At 36.4% G+C, this 16,269-nt stretch overlaps 1 protein-coding gene across 2 annotated transcripts; it reads left to right on the top strand.

Annotated features, from left to right (window-relative positions):
* Positions 1 to 1,391: 1,391 nt before the first annotated feature.
* LOC127956776 (ethanolamine kinase 1) lies at positions 1,392 to 16,031 on the top strand. 2 transcript variants are annotated; one of them, XM_052554971.1, is made up of 8 exons: positions 1,398 to 1,620; positions 3,554 to 3,813; positions 4,593 to 4,733; positions 6,196 to 6,338; positions 10,027 to 10,110; positions 10,201 to 10,361; positions 13,037 to 13,110; positions 13,200 to 16,031. In XM_052554971.1, the coding sequence occupies exons 1-8, from the start codon at positions 1,474 to 1,476 to the stop codon at positions 13,270 to 13,272; spliced, it is 1,083 nt and encodes a 360-aa protein (XP_052410931.1). In that variant the 5' UTR covers positions 1,398 to 1,473; the 3' UTR covers positions 13,273 to 16,031. The 2 variants fall into 2 exon arrangements, with proteins under 2 accessions (XP_052410932.1, XP_052410931.1); XM_052554972.1 differs by lacking the exons at positions 13,037 to 13,110; positions 13,200 to 16,031 and adding an exon at positions 8,343 to 8,437 and having other exon boundaries at positions 1,392 to 1,620; positions 10,201 to 10,350.
* Positions 16,032 to 16,269: the final 238 nt, after the last annotated feature.

The raw sequence follows: 16,269 nt of genomic DNA, 5'->3' as shown, positions 1-16,269 counted from the left end.
CCTTTAACTAGAAAATGTTCCTTCAATCTATCAAGTTAACTTTTTGAGCCACCGAGCGCCCCCCGTGGGCAAGAAATACGTGCACATGATAAAATTAGAACTGTGTGTGTGTGTTTTTTTTTTTTTTTTTAATGCAGTGCGTCAGAGCGTCCTCGTTGTTTTAAAGTTCTGATGTTAGATAACATCCAGTGATGCTGACAAACTGACGTATAATCGGTGATGTCATGATAATCCCAGGGCCATCATGGGACACGTCCCTGTGATCTCTAAACAGACTCACAGAACATGCTGGATCATATATATATACAACTAGATAGATAAAGTATTAATAACTTGACACACAGATGTGCATCCATTAACCAATACACACGTCTTTCCTATATATTTCTATAGTTTGGTTATTCATAATATATTGACAATAAATGTTTGTTACATTTATGTTAAGGTTACGTCGATCTGAAATTCAGAATCACTGTAACGCTTGTGATTGTCATTAATCACAGGTTGCTACAGATCTTACACTAATGTATCTCTGTGAAAATCTTGCTAAAAGCCATTTCAGATTAACATCTACAGTAAAGTACATATTTTTGTGACTGGAAAACAGAAAAGCAAACATGTAAGCCTGTCTATCTGAGTATTATCTTAGTGACACAGAAACGCTGAAAGCTCTAATGTAAAGCAGTGTGAGTCATATTGTACCAGCATGCACCGCGACAGTCTCTTAAGGCACGGGGGTGGGATCATCTGATAGCGCTGAGAAGTCCGAATCACTTTAGTGAATCGGTTCGTTTGGATAGTTCACTTGAATGAGCCGGTTCAAAAAACAATTCACAGCTGATTTCTTTAAAACTTCGGTTTATATTTTCAGTGTACATTTGTGCTGTTTGTGATTCCACTTGAGTGATTTGAGGGGATTCACCATCATAAATTTTTTAAAGTTAGTAAAATTCTGTCATTTAAAGGTTACCCTCATATTGTTCATGCCAATCAGTTGAGCAGTTGTATCGCTCACCTTTTTTCTCCTCCTTGAACACACACAAAGATAATGACACCAAATGACACAATGAAGATAAATGCTAAATGTATTGCAATAACTTACAAAAAATTAACCCTCTCACTCAAGACTTTCAGAATCCCTTAGTTTTTATTTGTAAACACGCGTTTGCAACCTTTTTTTTTTTTTTGACTCTGTTGTTTTGTTCTGTGTTCCACGTAAGAAAATGACAGATGTTTGAATCAGAATTGTTTTTTTTTTTACATTTTACAAAACAGCCCCTTCAGAACGCTCTAAGGGTCGGTTCGTTTGAATCGTGGAAACGAACCGGTTGCTTCGCGAATCGAATAGCACCACTGGAGGCGTAACCGTGCTCAACCTGAGTTTAAATCCGCACCCTACTGTACATTATCGCATTCATTGAATCTTCACCGTCAGAGCAGCAACAGCAGCAGCAGCAGCGTACGTTTACAGCAATGGCCAATTACATTCACGTTCCAGAAGGTTCGCCTGTGGTTCCTAAATTAGATGTGACTCTAGATGAGCACGATTACAGAGCCGGAGCCCTGAAACTCATCAAGACGCTGAGACCCCACTGGAAACCCTCAGAGGTCAAAATGAAGGTAATTCACATGTCTTTTCCCCTCGCGCACGACCCTACCTGATGCAGAAAGCCTACATTTACTGACGACAGCTCGTGTGGTGCATTATATAATGCAGAAAGCGAAGTTAAGCGCGTTGCGCCTTCAGATCATGAGCTGCGTCACCAGATAGTCCCGTGGGCACCATTGCGCTTAGCAGACACACTGCTGTCAGAGAAAGCACTTGTGTTGCAACACTCTCATTCATAAAAATTTATTGCTCGTGCATGCATGTATGCATTCATGCTACAATGTATTTAATGCACTAGTACAAGAAAGTTACAGCAGCAGTACAAGTGGAAAGTAGAACTACAAAGAGAATGTAGGTGGTGGATCCTTGGATTTTGTGCATTAATTTTTTTTTAGCTTATTTATTACTTTATTCGATTTCGTGTCTGTTTTTATGTCATTACTATTTTATTGATTTCTTTATTAAGTTTCCCAGTAGTACCTAATACCTTTAATACAAATACGATACTACTAGTAATAATTGCAGATACTCTTAGTCATTAACTGTTCTCAGAAATGGAATGAAGTATGAGGAAATGTTCTACCTGCATTAGGGCCTCGTACATCATTCATCATTTCTAAAATGGCTCGAAGTCATTATTTTTGTAGGACACTCAGTGTCAAGGCATTTGTTTGCTATCCTGTTAAGTTTCTATAGCACTAATAGGTGTGTGCTTACAGCTGACACAGAAAGAGGACTGTGACGGTGACATTACACTGCTCTGTTCACCCCAGTGCACTCTGTGTTCATATATAATGAATTAACCTGAGATGGGTGCAACCAAGAGTACAGTGCATGAAACTGATACACAGAGCCCCAGAATTCCTTTAATGATTGATCAAGGCATTTCACAGAACTACCTTTTCCAAGAACAAGCATATTTTGTATGACTATTCATTCTTCTAGAAGTTATCAGCCTTTCTGGACAAGCTGCATTTCATTGAGTCTCTTAGAAACGTAGAATATACAAAGTCAGTTCCAGGAATAATGAAACCTAGATGTATTGACTATTGACTAAGGCGTTAACAATGTTCAATGTGACGGTTTGGGTTTCCGTCGCCTTGGTGTTGTTGAGGATTGTGAAATTAGGAATCTTTTCTTTAGCTGTGCACCAGGGGTGACATGCACCTTGAATCAAGTTTTTCAAGTGCTAAGTACTGGCATTGAATCGAATGACCTCTGATTGAGATGGCCGAGTGGAAATTTATATTAAGTCATTGGCACTTTATCAATGTGTTTCCCAAAGACAAGCTGAAAAAAAAGTCTGAACAACATTGGACATCATAGAACAAAACTGAGATCTGTAATAATATTCTGGTAAACCGAGCACTGTTTAGCCTAAGGTGCTGATTTGTGTTTCCTTCTATAAACAGAGCTGATAGGGGTGTGTCACGTCGTTTGCATGCGGGTGGGAAACTAGATATGTTTTTGGTTGTTTTCATCAACTTTCAAACAAAATTGAGAGCTCAGCACATGCCAGATGACTCTGAGGCTGGCAGAAATCAAATTCCTGACGTTCCGCCCACTGCCCGTCAATCCCAGATAGTACAGATGATTGTGGCCTGGAATGCTTGGCGTCCCAAACACGCTTCGTTTTTACATTAGTAGACAAAGTCAATTTGTTCAGCTCTGTCACCCAGAAAAAACAAACACTTTTGAGTCTATATAAACTAAAAGTCATTTAGTTGTTTTGGTTACACCGCGTTCGGTGATCAATCTTTTTTGTATGCATGTAAATAAGAGGTTTCTCTTCAGCTGAGAAGCAGAAAAGGAACTCGAAGCATGTGATGCTGATTTCACAAAGAGTTTTTTTTTTTTTTTTTTTTAATGAACATCACTAACCGTTAACCTCAAACCATCTGAGCGAGAATGTTTATTTTTTTCTTCTTCTTCCTCTTTCTTCAGTCTTTCACTGACGGCATCACGAACAAGCTGATTGGCTGTTATGTCGGCGGGTCCTTGCAGGACGTGGTCCTGGTTCGGGTCTACGGGAACAAGACGGAACTGTTTGTGGACCGTGAGAACGAAGTGAAGAGCTTCCGTGTCCTGCAGGCGCACCGGTGTGCTCCACGCCTCTACTGCACCTTCAACAACGGCCTGTGCTATGAGTTCCTGCAGGGGGTGGCCCTGGAGCCCGAGCACATCCGCAGCCCTGCCATCTTCAGGTGAGAAACCGCGTGTTCGAATCCAATCATCCTTAATAATACGGAGCTAATTGATTCAGGATGGCGTGACGGAGATGGAGATACTGGACGCTGACCTCCAACTAGCCAGACACTTGTCACATAACCCCAAACCTTACCCAGTAATCCCTTAAGACACCAATGACACACTGCACTCTTTCTCTCTCTCTCTCTCGCACGCTGACCCAGTCCTCCTGCCAATGTTTGTCGGGTCTCAGACAGCTGTGAAAGAACAAGGCTACTGTGTTAACAGGGCGATGACCAAAGTGCTGGCGTTTAAATGCATTACCGTTCAAAAGTTTGGGGTAAAAAAAAAGAAAAAAGATTCATTTTATTCAGCAAGGATTCATTAAATTGATCAAAAATGACAGCAAAGACATTTTATATTTCAAATAAAATTCATCCTTTATATAATAAGATAAGCTTCTTCGAGCACCAAACCAGAATTGTAAGGATCATGTGACACTGAAGACTGGAGTAATGATTCTGAAAACTCAACTGTGCCATAACATGAATAAATTACATTGTAATTATTTTCTAATATATAAAACAGTTTGTAGTTATATCTCACAATACAACAGTTTTTAGTATATTTTTTATCTAAGAAATGCATCCTTGGTGAGATTAGGGGACTTGTTTCAAAAATGTTTTAAAAGTTTCTTCCCGATCCCTAACTTTTGAACTGTTTGTATTACATACTGTAGGGCCACACTAAAAATGTAATCTAAACCTTAAAATAAGCCATTTTTATATGTTTACAGGCACATTGCGAGGCAGATGGCAAAATACCATGCCATACATGCCCACAACGGCTGGGTGCCCCAGTCAGACCTCTGGCTGAGGATAAGCAAGTACTTCTCTCTTGTTCCTACACACTTTGACGACCCTGAGAAGGACCAGAGGTGAGCTTTAATTGTGTTTTGATGTTTTTAAACCAAGCAGAACATGCCAGATAACACACCCTTTCGGTTATAATGTCTCTGGGCGATATTGAAGCTGTCAATACAAGGAGGTTCAGAACTCAGGTTCACATGCTATGACGTACAGCAAGTATTTCGGGATCTTTCGATATTATTTTTTTTCCCAGTATGTTTTGCTTGCTTTGTGGTTTGAAAATCCTCCCAATGTTAGATGACATGACTCATCGAGGCACAGACAAATATGTTTGTACAGATGCAAGCTGAGAACAGCATGCATTGAGAACAATGTCGGTTTTGTTTTGTTTCGCAGATAACAATTAATAATCCTTTTATAATGTAACCTCTTTTAAAAATAGATTCAGTACCGATGACGGTAAGCCATATTCAAATATAGCAAAGACTTATTTATAGAATAATATGAATACGAATATCAAAAGTAAGGTAGAAGAATTAAAGGAGAAGTTCACTTCTAGAACAACAATTTACAGATGATGTACTCAACCCCTTGTCATCATCCGAGATGTTAATGTCTTTCATTCTTCAGTTGTAAAGAAATTAGTGTTTTTTGAGAAAACGTTTCAGGATTTCTCTCCATATAATGGACTTCTTGTTAGGAGTTTGAACTTCTAAAATGCAGTTTAAATGCAGCTTCAAAGGGCTCTAAACGATCCCAGCCGAGGAAGAAGGGTCTTCTCTAGCGAAACGATCTGATATTTTCTGAAGTAATGTACAATTATAAATTTTTTAACCTCAAAAGCTCGTCTTGTCGATCTCTGGGTGAACTATTCCGATTCATTCCGGTTCATGACAGTTAGGGTATGTCGAAAATCTCCCATCTCATTTTCTCCTCCAACTTCAGCGGGAACATACAAAGAAGGTCAAATGCCCTTTACAAAAAAGTTAAAACCTCAAAGGACGATTTTTTGTTGATTATGTATATGTGTGTATATATATATATATATATATATATATATATATATATATATACACCCATGAAATATCTGTTGACAAATCATTGCAGATACAACTGAATTTGTACATTTGTCTGAAGGAAATGTGAGTGCTTGTACAGTACATGAAAAACTGGGACATGGAGTTTTTTTTTCTTTTCCTTTTGTTGTGTGGGTTGCTAGAGCGTTTGTCCATGTCATGTGAAGCCTGAGCTAATAGTTCAGGAATGTTGGAATTTACAGTTGGATTCGAAGTGAATGTATATTTTTTTATACCTTAGAGGCAAAAGTTATTGCGCAACGAGTGCTGACAACCTATTACATGCCCGTACAGTGTCTATGTGGTTAGTTTACTATTTATAGATAGTTGTTCATAAGATTTTTATCTTATTGAGTGAGGCAGGTTCATGTACAGCGTGCCTTATTTGAATCACGCTGGAACACAGAAGTGTGTTTGTGTTTTCTGAATGTGTGTATGTGTCGTCTGTTTCCAGGCTGAACGGTGAGGTGCCCAGCACTGAGTGTCTTCGAGACGAGATGATCTGGCTTCAGCAGAACCTTTCTAAACTGGGTTCCCCAGTGGTTCTGTGTCACAACGATCTGCTCTGTAAGAACATCATCTACAACCAACTGGAAGGTGAGTCCAACAAACCCCAGCAGCTTCCTTCAGCCACAGCGTATGTTTCCCCAACCCCCCCTGCCTAAGGTAGGCTTAAATTTAGTGTTTTCACCTCTGAAATATAACATGGATGCCCTTTCCTAAAGGGTAGTAAAATTACAGTTTCATCCAATTTCATCAAGGCATCAGGAGAATCCACTGGTTTCCATAAAATGTGTTTTCTGTTCTTGAAATCAAAAGCAAATGTGTGTTTGTGTTTGCTTTGGGGAATGTTGTTGAATGCTATCTTCATGATGTAGAGACGGGTGACTGTCTGCTGCTACCTGTCCCACAGGATGGAGAATGTGACTTGAGTCATTCCTGTTATCTTACCTTTTCAGTTCTTTCCTTTCTGTAAATATATTTATGAAATGAGGAAGTATTTCTATAAAACACAGTGTCAGACTTTCATAAATATGCCTAGCACAGACTAGGGCACTTCAGCTTAAGTTCTACAAAGAAAAGAAAATAACAGGAAGGAAATTTAAAGCTTAATTTGAATAAAAATGAGTCATTTGATATGATCGAAATTTTAGTTATACTGTGTTTACTTTAAAACATGTAAATAAATCTAAGAATTAAATGTATAGGCCTATATTAGAATTGAAAATGTATAAATATTTACATTTTTAATAAAAGATTTAAAATTTGTCATATTTACTCAATTTCTCTTTGAACATTTTTGTCATGTTCTCAGGTCACTAAACCCAATAAAGTACATTATTTTTTATTAAATAATATAATGAATAAAGAATTATATATTTGTTATATTAATTATTTAGATGTGTAGATTGTTGGTAGGCTATATATTATACTGTAGTTTTTTTTATAAAACAAATTATATTTATAAATAATAATACATTTTAATCTTTTAGATGTATAGATTATACTGTAGTTTTTATATTTAAAAAATCTAAATGAATTTAGAAAATTTATAAATGTGCACATTTTAATAAAATATTCTAATTGTAAATATTTTTCAATTGTAATTTTTCATTTAATCATCTCTCTTTGGTTTGAGTGGATGTTGACATTTTTGTCATGTTCTCAGGTACCAAAACTCAATAAAGTATAATATTTTAATAAAATAAATTATATTTATAAATAACATAAATAAAGAACTATATATTTGTAATATGGATTTTTTTTTAGTTGTATATATTATATTGTAGTTGTTTTTTTAAAATGTATAAATAAATACACGTAGGCACGCTTACATTATTAATTAAAATTCACCTTGTGTTTAATTTAAATCATCAGCATAACACAAATGACCCACTTATGATTATGAGCATGAGAAAATGGCTGCTCTGCCACAGCAGTAGCGTGAAAATGTGTAGTTCCTGTCTTTTTTTTTTTTTTTGTGGCAGCAACAGTCAGCACATATTGTTTGTCCTAAAGGTATCACTTGCCTCTAAAAACTGTTCTTGAAGCAGTAAATAATTCCCCACGAGCGATTAGAGATTGGCTCATGGAAATCTGCTTGGGGAACAGGGTTTGGAGGCAGCTGCGACCTTGGCCACTTGTTTGTATTTGAACTTCGAGAGAGGAAGGAGGCTCTGTTTTCAGAAGAAAAAAAAAGCTAAGCCACTTCCTCCAACTCGCTTTTAACACCGACCAAGAGGCGGGAGGAAGTTTTCACAGTAAAATGTTTGTTTTTGACATCCCTGCTCCCCTTCCAGACGAGACCTATAGTAACCAAGAGCGGGAGTGTTGCGCAATAGGCCTTGTTTTTGTTTTACTCGCCTTTTGTTGACATCAGGGAGTCAAATAAGTTTGAGAGTCCCACCAGCTTGACCTGAACAGGAAGCCGCTGTGGCATTTGCATAGAGCCAGTAACTCGGGGCCTCATTGGCTGGCTAATGGACCAATGGGGATGCTGTGTGGTGGGGGTGTGCGTTTATGAGATGAGCCGTGTTTGTTTTTAACGGGGGAGGCGCCCAATGGCCTCTCTGCAGTGAAGCTGTGTGTGTTCTGTGACAGATGTGAGTTTGCCCAAATCTCTTCATCTGCTGCACAGGGCTATAGCCACTGACTGGAGGTGTTCAGTGTGTCCCGCTAGGACGCCACCGGGTCCGGTAACCACCTCACGTGTCTCTTTCTGTAGACCAACACTTCTGTCCAATTTCAAATAAATAATTTCTTTTTTTCTTTTTTTGTAACTCACCATAAGCTCTAGAGCACTGGGAATGCAAGGCAACGTAAAGTCAAACACACTTTAGGGGCAATAATGTTAGATATTACAAACTAGGCAGTGATTAATGAATAATGCATTACACATATGTAGACTGAGAGGAGTAAGGCTTTGTATTTTGAAGTCAACACTGTCTACATCACCTGACCGATCAAGTCATTGCTTGCGAAACCACTGCTATACAGACTATGTGCCACTAGATGGCAACGCTGCCATTTTCTCTCCTTTAACTCTTCCGTCCTTCCAGCCCTGTGGTTTTACAGTTTTTCTAAATTTCTATTGATTTACTTTTTAAAAAGCTGTAAACTCTTGTCTAACCTGACTTGTTTATCCATTTTTTTTTTAATTCTGGCTTTTCTTTTACTCTCTCTGTACTTTTTACTGTTGTGTTTCCTCCTGTAGAGCAGAAGACTGTTTAAGCGTTGCACTCTTTCTTTCACCAGTCACGAGATTTCCAGGAAAACTTGCAAAAAAATTTGCCCACTCGCTAAATAATTTGTATTCAAGCTGAAAACCTTGTTTGTTTTAATTTGAAATATTCAAAATAATAATAATAATAATAAATGTCCCTTTAAGAATAACATAAAACAAAGTTGCAAGTTTTCCACTTTTCTTGTCAGACTCATGTAAATAGTGATTCATCAATTAGATTTTATTCAATTTTCTTTTTTTTTAAATTGATAACAGATATTCATAATATTTATATTATTATTATTGTTATTATTACCGGTATTATAATTTTTTATTTATTATAAAAACTTTTAAATCTATTATACTTTGAATTGTTTCTAATTTAAGAGTGTTGAAATATAGCACTTTCCAGAATACAGAATCAATTTCACTTACCCCTACACTTATTAAAAATATTTAATATATTGAAAATGTATTTTGTGCTTCTTCTTTTTTTTTTTTTAATGATACAATTATTAATGTTAATATTTGGTAATTGAAATGATACATAATGGAATAGAAGCATGGATAAAATGAACATCGAAAATATTATAAAGATGTTGCATCATGATCTGGAAGCACAGTTTGTCAAAAACATGAAATAAAATCATTACCATTGCACACAGATGATCATGTTATTATTACAGGATGTGAAAAATACTTTAAATAAAATGAAACCATCTGAAAAATTTTTTTTCAAAGTGACCCTAATTGAAGAATCACCTAAATATAACATGCATTTTTTTTTCCCACAATGCATGCTATAAGTGCATGAAATCTGTCCCCATGTCTTGTTCACTTTGACATTTGTTTATGCTTTCTTGTCTTGCACCAGAATGCAAATCCTTACTCCTTTTCCCAGATGTGATTTGACAAGTCATTTAAATTGCAGATAATGCCCATGTAGTGTTGGTTTGCTAATACAGGCAATAGATTGTAACAGTAAAAAAGAACAAGGGTTATTAAAAAGACAATGCCCGTGTGCTTCTCTAAACAAATTGCTATTTGTTTCCCCTCCTGCAGGAAATGTCAAATTCATTGACTACGAATATGCTGGGTACAATTACCAAGCCTTTGACATTGGGAATCACTTCAATGAATTTGCAGGTAATGCAATACGAACACAAATTAAGCTATTGTATAGAAGAGAAAAGAACCTGCTTAACCAAGTGGGTGTGGCCTTCTTGTGATTGACAGGTCTGAATGAGGTGGACTACACGCTGTATCCTGGGCGAGAGCTCCAGTTGCAGTGGCTCCGGGCCTATCTGGAGGCCTACAAGGAGTACAAATCACAGGGCACACAGGTCTCCGGAACTGAAGTGGAGGTGCTGTACGTGCAAGTCAACCGCTTCGCCTTGGTGAGTCGAAACTGGATTTATCCGCCATGGTCTGGAATCGTGACTCATTTCGATTCCATCTGCACCCTGCCAAATTAAACATCAGTCTTTTGTTTTTTCCATGTAATTACTGTCTTTAATGACATGCAGCATTTTACAAAGTAAACTGGAACAGATAGATGGTCTGCATTAGAGACAAAGGTATGAATAGTGATTGCAAGTTGCCAGAGAAGGAGCCTTGACATCCTGCCCATCCTTGCAAGCGTCTAATGAGAGGACCTCTGGGTGTTTGTGTGTGTTCGCAGGTCATTCTTTGACGATCGAGTAGCACACCTGCCCTTTCTTGATGATGATATTTATTTCAGAGAGGAACACTAATTTAATATCCTCTTTACTCTCGCTGTTTAGTCTTTTGTGATCAATCGATGTGTTAAAAGCAGGGCAGACGTTTTTTGATTTTTCAGTTTTTACAGGGGAAGAAGGAGAAAATAAAATCTAACTCTGGCTTTCAGATATGGTGAACAAAACTGTGGGAGGGTCCGTTTTCTCTCCTGTCCTTGAGAGACCGTAAAACAAATGCCTGAGGAATGCCATAGCGTGAGGCTTAATGAATGTGATTTGTTGCCTTCGTTTTGGATTCCTTTTTCTGCGGCCTTAATTGAAAGCTAGATCAAACTGAAAAGCGCTGATTTTTTTTTTTTTTTTACGGCACGATATGCTCATATTCTGATTAAGTAAGTGTCATGTTAATACACTAACCTGCCATAAACAGATTAAGCAGATATTACGGTTTCTAGAAATCTGAGGCAGATGTCTTATGCTTTTAATAAGCAGAATTTTGTATTCTGGTTATTCATTTATTTCTGCATTATATAATTTTGATGATATTATATCAAACAAAGGCAATTCTGAAAAATATTGGATACAGCTGCGGAAAGTTTACAAAGAGGAAATCAATAGAAAATTGCAAAAAATAAATAAATATATATTTATATTCTTTGTACACCACCTTTCCAAAGTTTGGTCAGTCAGATGTTTTTAAATTAAAAACAATATTTTATTGAGCATGCATGCATAAAATTGATCAAAAGTGATATTTTAGACTTCCTACTTATCAAAGTGTTTTCACAAAAATATGTTTTCACATGGATCACATGACACTGAAGACTGCAGTGAATTCACATTATATAATTATTACTTAATGTTATATATATTATATTGCAGTAGAATACAGTCATTTTTCATTTGAAATATTACACAACAATATTTTTTATTAAAAATAAATGCAGCCTTTTTTCAAAAACATTAGAAAGTCTTCCCAAACCCCAATTTTTGCACACTACAACAGTAGTGTGTTTCCATTATAATGTATAATATAAAAGTATTCCAAATATATTCTACAGACTTGTCATTTCAGATGCCCATTGAAGCTCTGCTTTATGATGTCACTCTGATGTTTGCACTCTATCCTCACATGCCTAAGCCAGGAGACACAGAGTGTATAAAAGATGGTCTGAATATACTCCGAGATTGTGTCTGAGGGAGTTCGGGACCTTTGACTCTGGCAGAGGCGAACATTTATTCTGTGCAGTTGAGTGAAAAACACGGATGGAGGATAGAGACTTTATTGTAGGCCAGCAAACCCGTGATCTTTACTCACATGATGGCAGGAGTGATTTAGTCTCATCAGAGGGCTTTTATAGAAATGCCACATTTTATATGCTTTTACTTCACTGTCAGTGATCCAGAATCAACACTAATAACTTCCATGCAGTTATCCTTTTTCCTTTTTTAATGGCTCCACTCAAAGGAAGCCATCTCTGCTTAGAAAGGCGTGGGTCAGATGTTTCCAAGCAACAGTACAACATACAATCTGTCACACAGTTAACGTCAGTGTCAGGGTCAATCTCAACGCTTAGTCCCGTTTTACTCTCAAATCAAAATAGAAAATAAAGAACATTTGTGGTTATTGAATGAAGTCTGTTTGTGTATCGAAACATTGTTTTTATAACAGCTGAACATCAGCCATCTCTTGTCAGTTGTGTAAGGCGAATTTTCATGAATGAAATGGAAGTTTGGGAACAAATGATATATTAATAGAGCATTTAAAATATTAATACAGTTAGTTAGTATTTGTTGTACTGAATTTAAATTACACTGAATCAAATAAAAATAAACATTATATATTTATTAATTTATACATATCTTCCAGGTACTGAAAATAAGCTTTTCTGTTTTAAAGTAAAATATTAATGTCATATTCATATGACTTTGTATTAATGTTTTGTAGTATTTATTAACCTTTTGAAATGGCTTTTATTTTTATATTTTCAGTTTTCATTTTTATTTTAGTAAAATTATGCATTGTCATTTTTATTATTTTTTAATTTATTTTTTATTTATCTTTATTTCAGTTTTAGTAATTTTAGTATTTATTTTTAAATTGTTTTTATAATCATATTTTATATTTATTTTGTAAAATTTATTATCTAATCTTAATTTAAATTAATTCGAAAAATACAAGTCTTGAATATATGAATATAATTATAGTTAAGTTTATTTTTTTATTATTATTTTGGGATACAGTATGAATTGTTTTTTTATATTCACTCCTCTGTACCACGATATCTTCCTCTGTGGCAAAAAAAGGTCTATCCTCATTTTTCCTCATGTTCTTTGTTTTTTGTCCTCCCCAGGCATCTCATTTCTTTTGGGGACTCTGGGCATTGATCCAAGCTCAGTACTCCACCATTGACTTTGACTTTTTGGGGTAAGTTTTCACATTTCTACAACAACATCCATATAATCTAGATTTCAACAGCGTATTCTTATTCCTGGCCACCATATTTGCTTCTGCAGATATGCAGTTCTCCGTTTCAGCCAGTACTTCAAGATGAAACCAGAGGTGATGTCACTGCACCTTCCAGAATAATCTCTCAGACCTGGGCCTGAGCTTCTCCAGAGAAGGGCTCCCCCTGGTGGACACAAGAACTAGCTGGAGACCTCTTCAGTTTGTAGAATGAACACTGCACTTACTTGTCTGAACACATCATTTTAGATAAGCCCCACATCATCTCTGAACTCAAAGCTGGTTTAGCGTTATAGAGAACCAAGCACCTAAGCCCTCCTCCTCGCTTTTATGTGGCGGTCGAGAGAGAGACCCACCCCAGTGCCCTAGTCCGTTTTCAGTGAAGTGAAATTGCCAATTGAGGAAGCAAACCGCTCCTATAGATTGCTTACTCTAGAGCCTCAACTTGCCAATGTATGTTAAGAGAAGCCCTGGAGAATCTCAAATTAAGAAAAGCTCCCCAGATACCCATCCTCCAAGGACAGGGAACCTCTGACAACAATTATTATCTGGAGACCGAGGAGGAGGGCAGCTGGGTCTGTTTTCAGCGACTAACTATCACCCTAAAGGTCATTCCAGCTTGTTTACACAACTTTTAATGGGAGAAATCAGTGTACTGTAAGATAATGTAGGCTTTACTGTATGGGTAGTCACTGATTCTGTCTAAACGGTGAACTTTGGGCCTGTCTGTTCCTACGAGGGTTGTTCCTGGCACAGCTGCATTAAGATGTGTAATTCAGGGACCAATAGAAGCTTCGTTGTTCGTCTCTGGCAGACGGTTCCTCCCTCGTCCTGTCACTGTGAACCACTGTATAGAGCCTTCATAAAGTTTCTCATTGTTTTCCCAGCGTGGTGCTTGGAGAAAGTAGACGCACCGTAGCCGTGGCTACACCGAGCCGGTAGCTAATCTGAAGCCCACACCAAAGTGCTGATATTTCTCGCTTGTACATTATGCACAGTGTATTTTTTTCACGGTAGAAATAACATGTGGTAATATTTACATTTTGAACGGTGGTTTTTGTACTTATTTAAATGGCGCTGTTAAAGAGGTCGCTCTTGAGACGTGTGCTTTTTCTGGGAGGTTTCGGTGAACTTTTTGTAATGGATGTATTTCCTGGGAGCTTTAACGAAGGTATCGCCTGCTGGACGCACTAAAGCTTTTGTATTCGTAACCCCTGTCCACATAGCTAAATCATAGGCCTTTTTGCACAAACTCTGATTGCTTTAAGAACAAATCAGTCCCCAGTTCACCTTGCTCTTTGAGCTTAAGCCTAATTTTAAGTGCACATAGTGGGAGATTTTAGGCACTGCTTTATTTTGCAGGGTCCCTGTTAATAAATTAACTGCTATAGTAAAAACTATTTTTGTGTAACCAAGTTACACAGCAATGGTGTAGTAGTTTATTAATCCCATATCTTCCTTAGAAGAACCAAGGTCAGAAATGAATCTGAACTGAGACAAAAATGGCCTAGAGATGTTAAATGTAAGGGCAAATAATGTCCTTGTGTAAATTAAATAAATATATTTTTTTATATCTGTTATACCACTGTTCAGAAGTTTGGAGTCAATTCGATTTTATTTTATGTATGGATCTATGTATTTATTTATTTATTTTTGAAAGAAATTAATACTTTTATTCAGTTCATTTCTTTTTATTCATCAAAGAATCCTGAAAACGTGTCGGAAAAATGTCCCAAAAAATATTTAGCATCACAACTGGGTTTAACATTAATGGAGAAATGCCATAAAAGGAATGAATAAAATTTTAAAATATTTCAAAACTGAAAACAGTCCTTTTTGTATTGTATAAACTGTGACCATATTTTTGAACAAATGAATGCAGCCTTGGTGAGATTAAAAGACTTCTTTTAAAAATGTTCGAAAATCTTCCTGACCCCAAACTTTTGAACATTTCTCGCTTATTTTTATTTAAAGCTGATCTAATTTAGTTTTTTGACACCATAGTTCCCAGTTAAATCGACTGATTCATTAAAAATCTTCGACATCAAATCTCTTAGAGAACAAGAGAAAGTATGCCACTGAAATCAATTCCCCTTAGTTTCTAAAGCTGCGCAGTACAGATGAACAATGTATTATAAAATGTGACCAAGATTTATTTATTTTTTCTTTCTCCTAAGAAGTTTTCTGGTGCAAACCTCAGCTCTGAGACTTGCCTTCGCACCGCCTGGCTTCCCTCATTTACCTCAGTTTCCTGTGTCAGTTTGCCTATGCTACAAACAACCATCTACAATTCTGTAAATACTAGAAACTGTGAATTTCTGGTTGTTTTATTGTATTTTGACATATGCTTCTTTTTCAATGCCAGTTCTTTTGTAGCTGTCAGGCTTGCACCTTGATCACGATTTTGAACTGTCAAAGACCACACAGAATGCTACATTTTACTTTTTCCTTTCTTCTTTTTTTTTTTTTTAGCCAGAAATGTTCATCAAACTAGAGTAGTGGAAAATTTCTCTCTTTTAACAGTCTGTGAAGATTAACTGATTTCTTTGCACTTTTTAGCATATATATAAACCTCAAAGTGAATGGTGGTTCCAACTTTCAGCCAGTAAAGTGCTTCTGGTGAACAGAAGATGTACAGGACAGCCTCATGCAAGCATCTACTGGCGGTTTTTAGTGCAGGGGTATATGTACAACTGTAAACAAACTAAAAGAAAATCTTTGCTTATTATTAAACAATGTCTGTTGTTAATATCTAAACAGAGATATTCTTTTTCTAAGAACTGTTAATAGGGTTAAATAATAGCCTGGGGATGAAATCCTGAAGTGTTGCATTGTAGATTATGTATCAAATCCTTTGAATAGAAATAAAATGTAACCAATTATATTTGCCCCATTTTCTTGTCTTGATTTCCCATTATGCAGTTTGCCTACTTGATCTGTAATATGTGCATACAGAGCTCAATATGTTTAACTCTCATGTTCTAATAATGTATTACAAGGCACATTCTGAATAATTATAATGCATTAATACCATTTAATACCATATTTTAATGCATTATACATACATTCTTTGACCAAAATTGCTTCTAAATGTCTCATTATGATATATATTATTACCAA

Source organism: Carassius gibelio, chromosome B4 (genome assembly GCF_023724105.1).
Source record: "Carassius gibelio isolate Cgi1373 ecotype wild population from Czech Republic chromosome B4, carGib1.2-hapl.c, whole genome shotgun sequence".
Taxonomy (NCBI): domain Eukaryota; kingdom Metazoa; phylum Chordata; class Actinopteri; order Cypriniformes; family Cyprinidae; genus Carassius; species Carassius gibelio.
The sequence above is the reverse complement of the archived record's forward strand: the minus strand, read 5'-3'. Positions and strand labels throughout refer to the sequence as shown.

Bases quoted from the DNA above. Each gene is read 5' to 3' on its own strand.
- LOC127956776 (XM_052554971.1), top strand. From the start codon at position 1,474: ATGGCCAATTACATTCACGTTCCAGAAGGTTCGCCTGTGGTTCCTAAA. The intron at 6,339-10,026 runs GTGAGTCCAACA...CCCCTCCTGCAG, and splicing joins CATCTACAACCAACTGGAAG to GAAATGTCAAATTCATTGAC. The intron at 10,111-10,200 runs GTAATGCAATAC...TGTGATTGACAG, and splicing joins TCACTTCAATGAATTTGCAG to GTCTGAATGAGGTGGACTAC.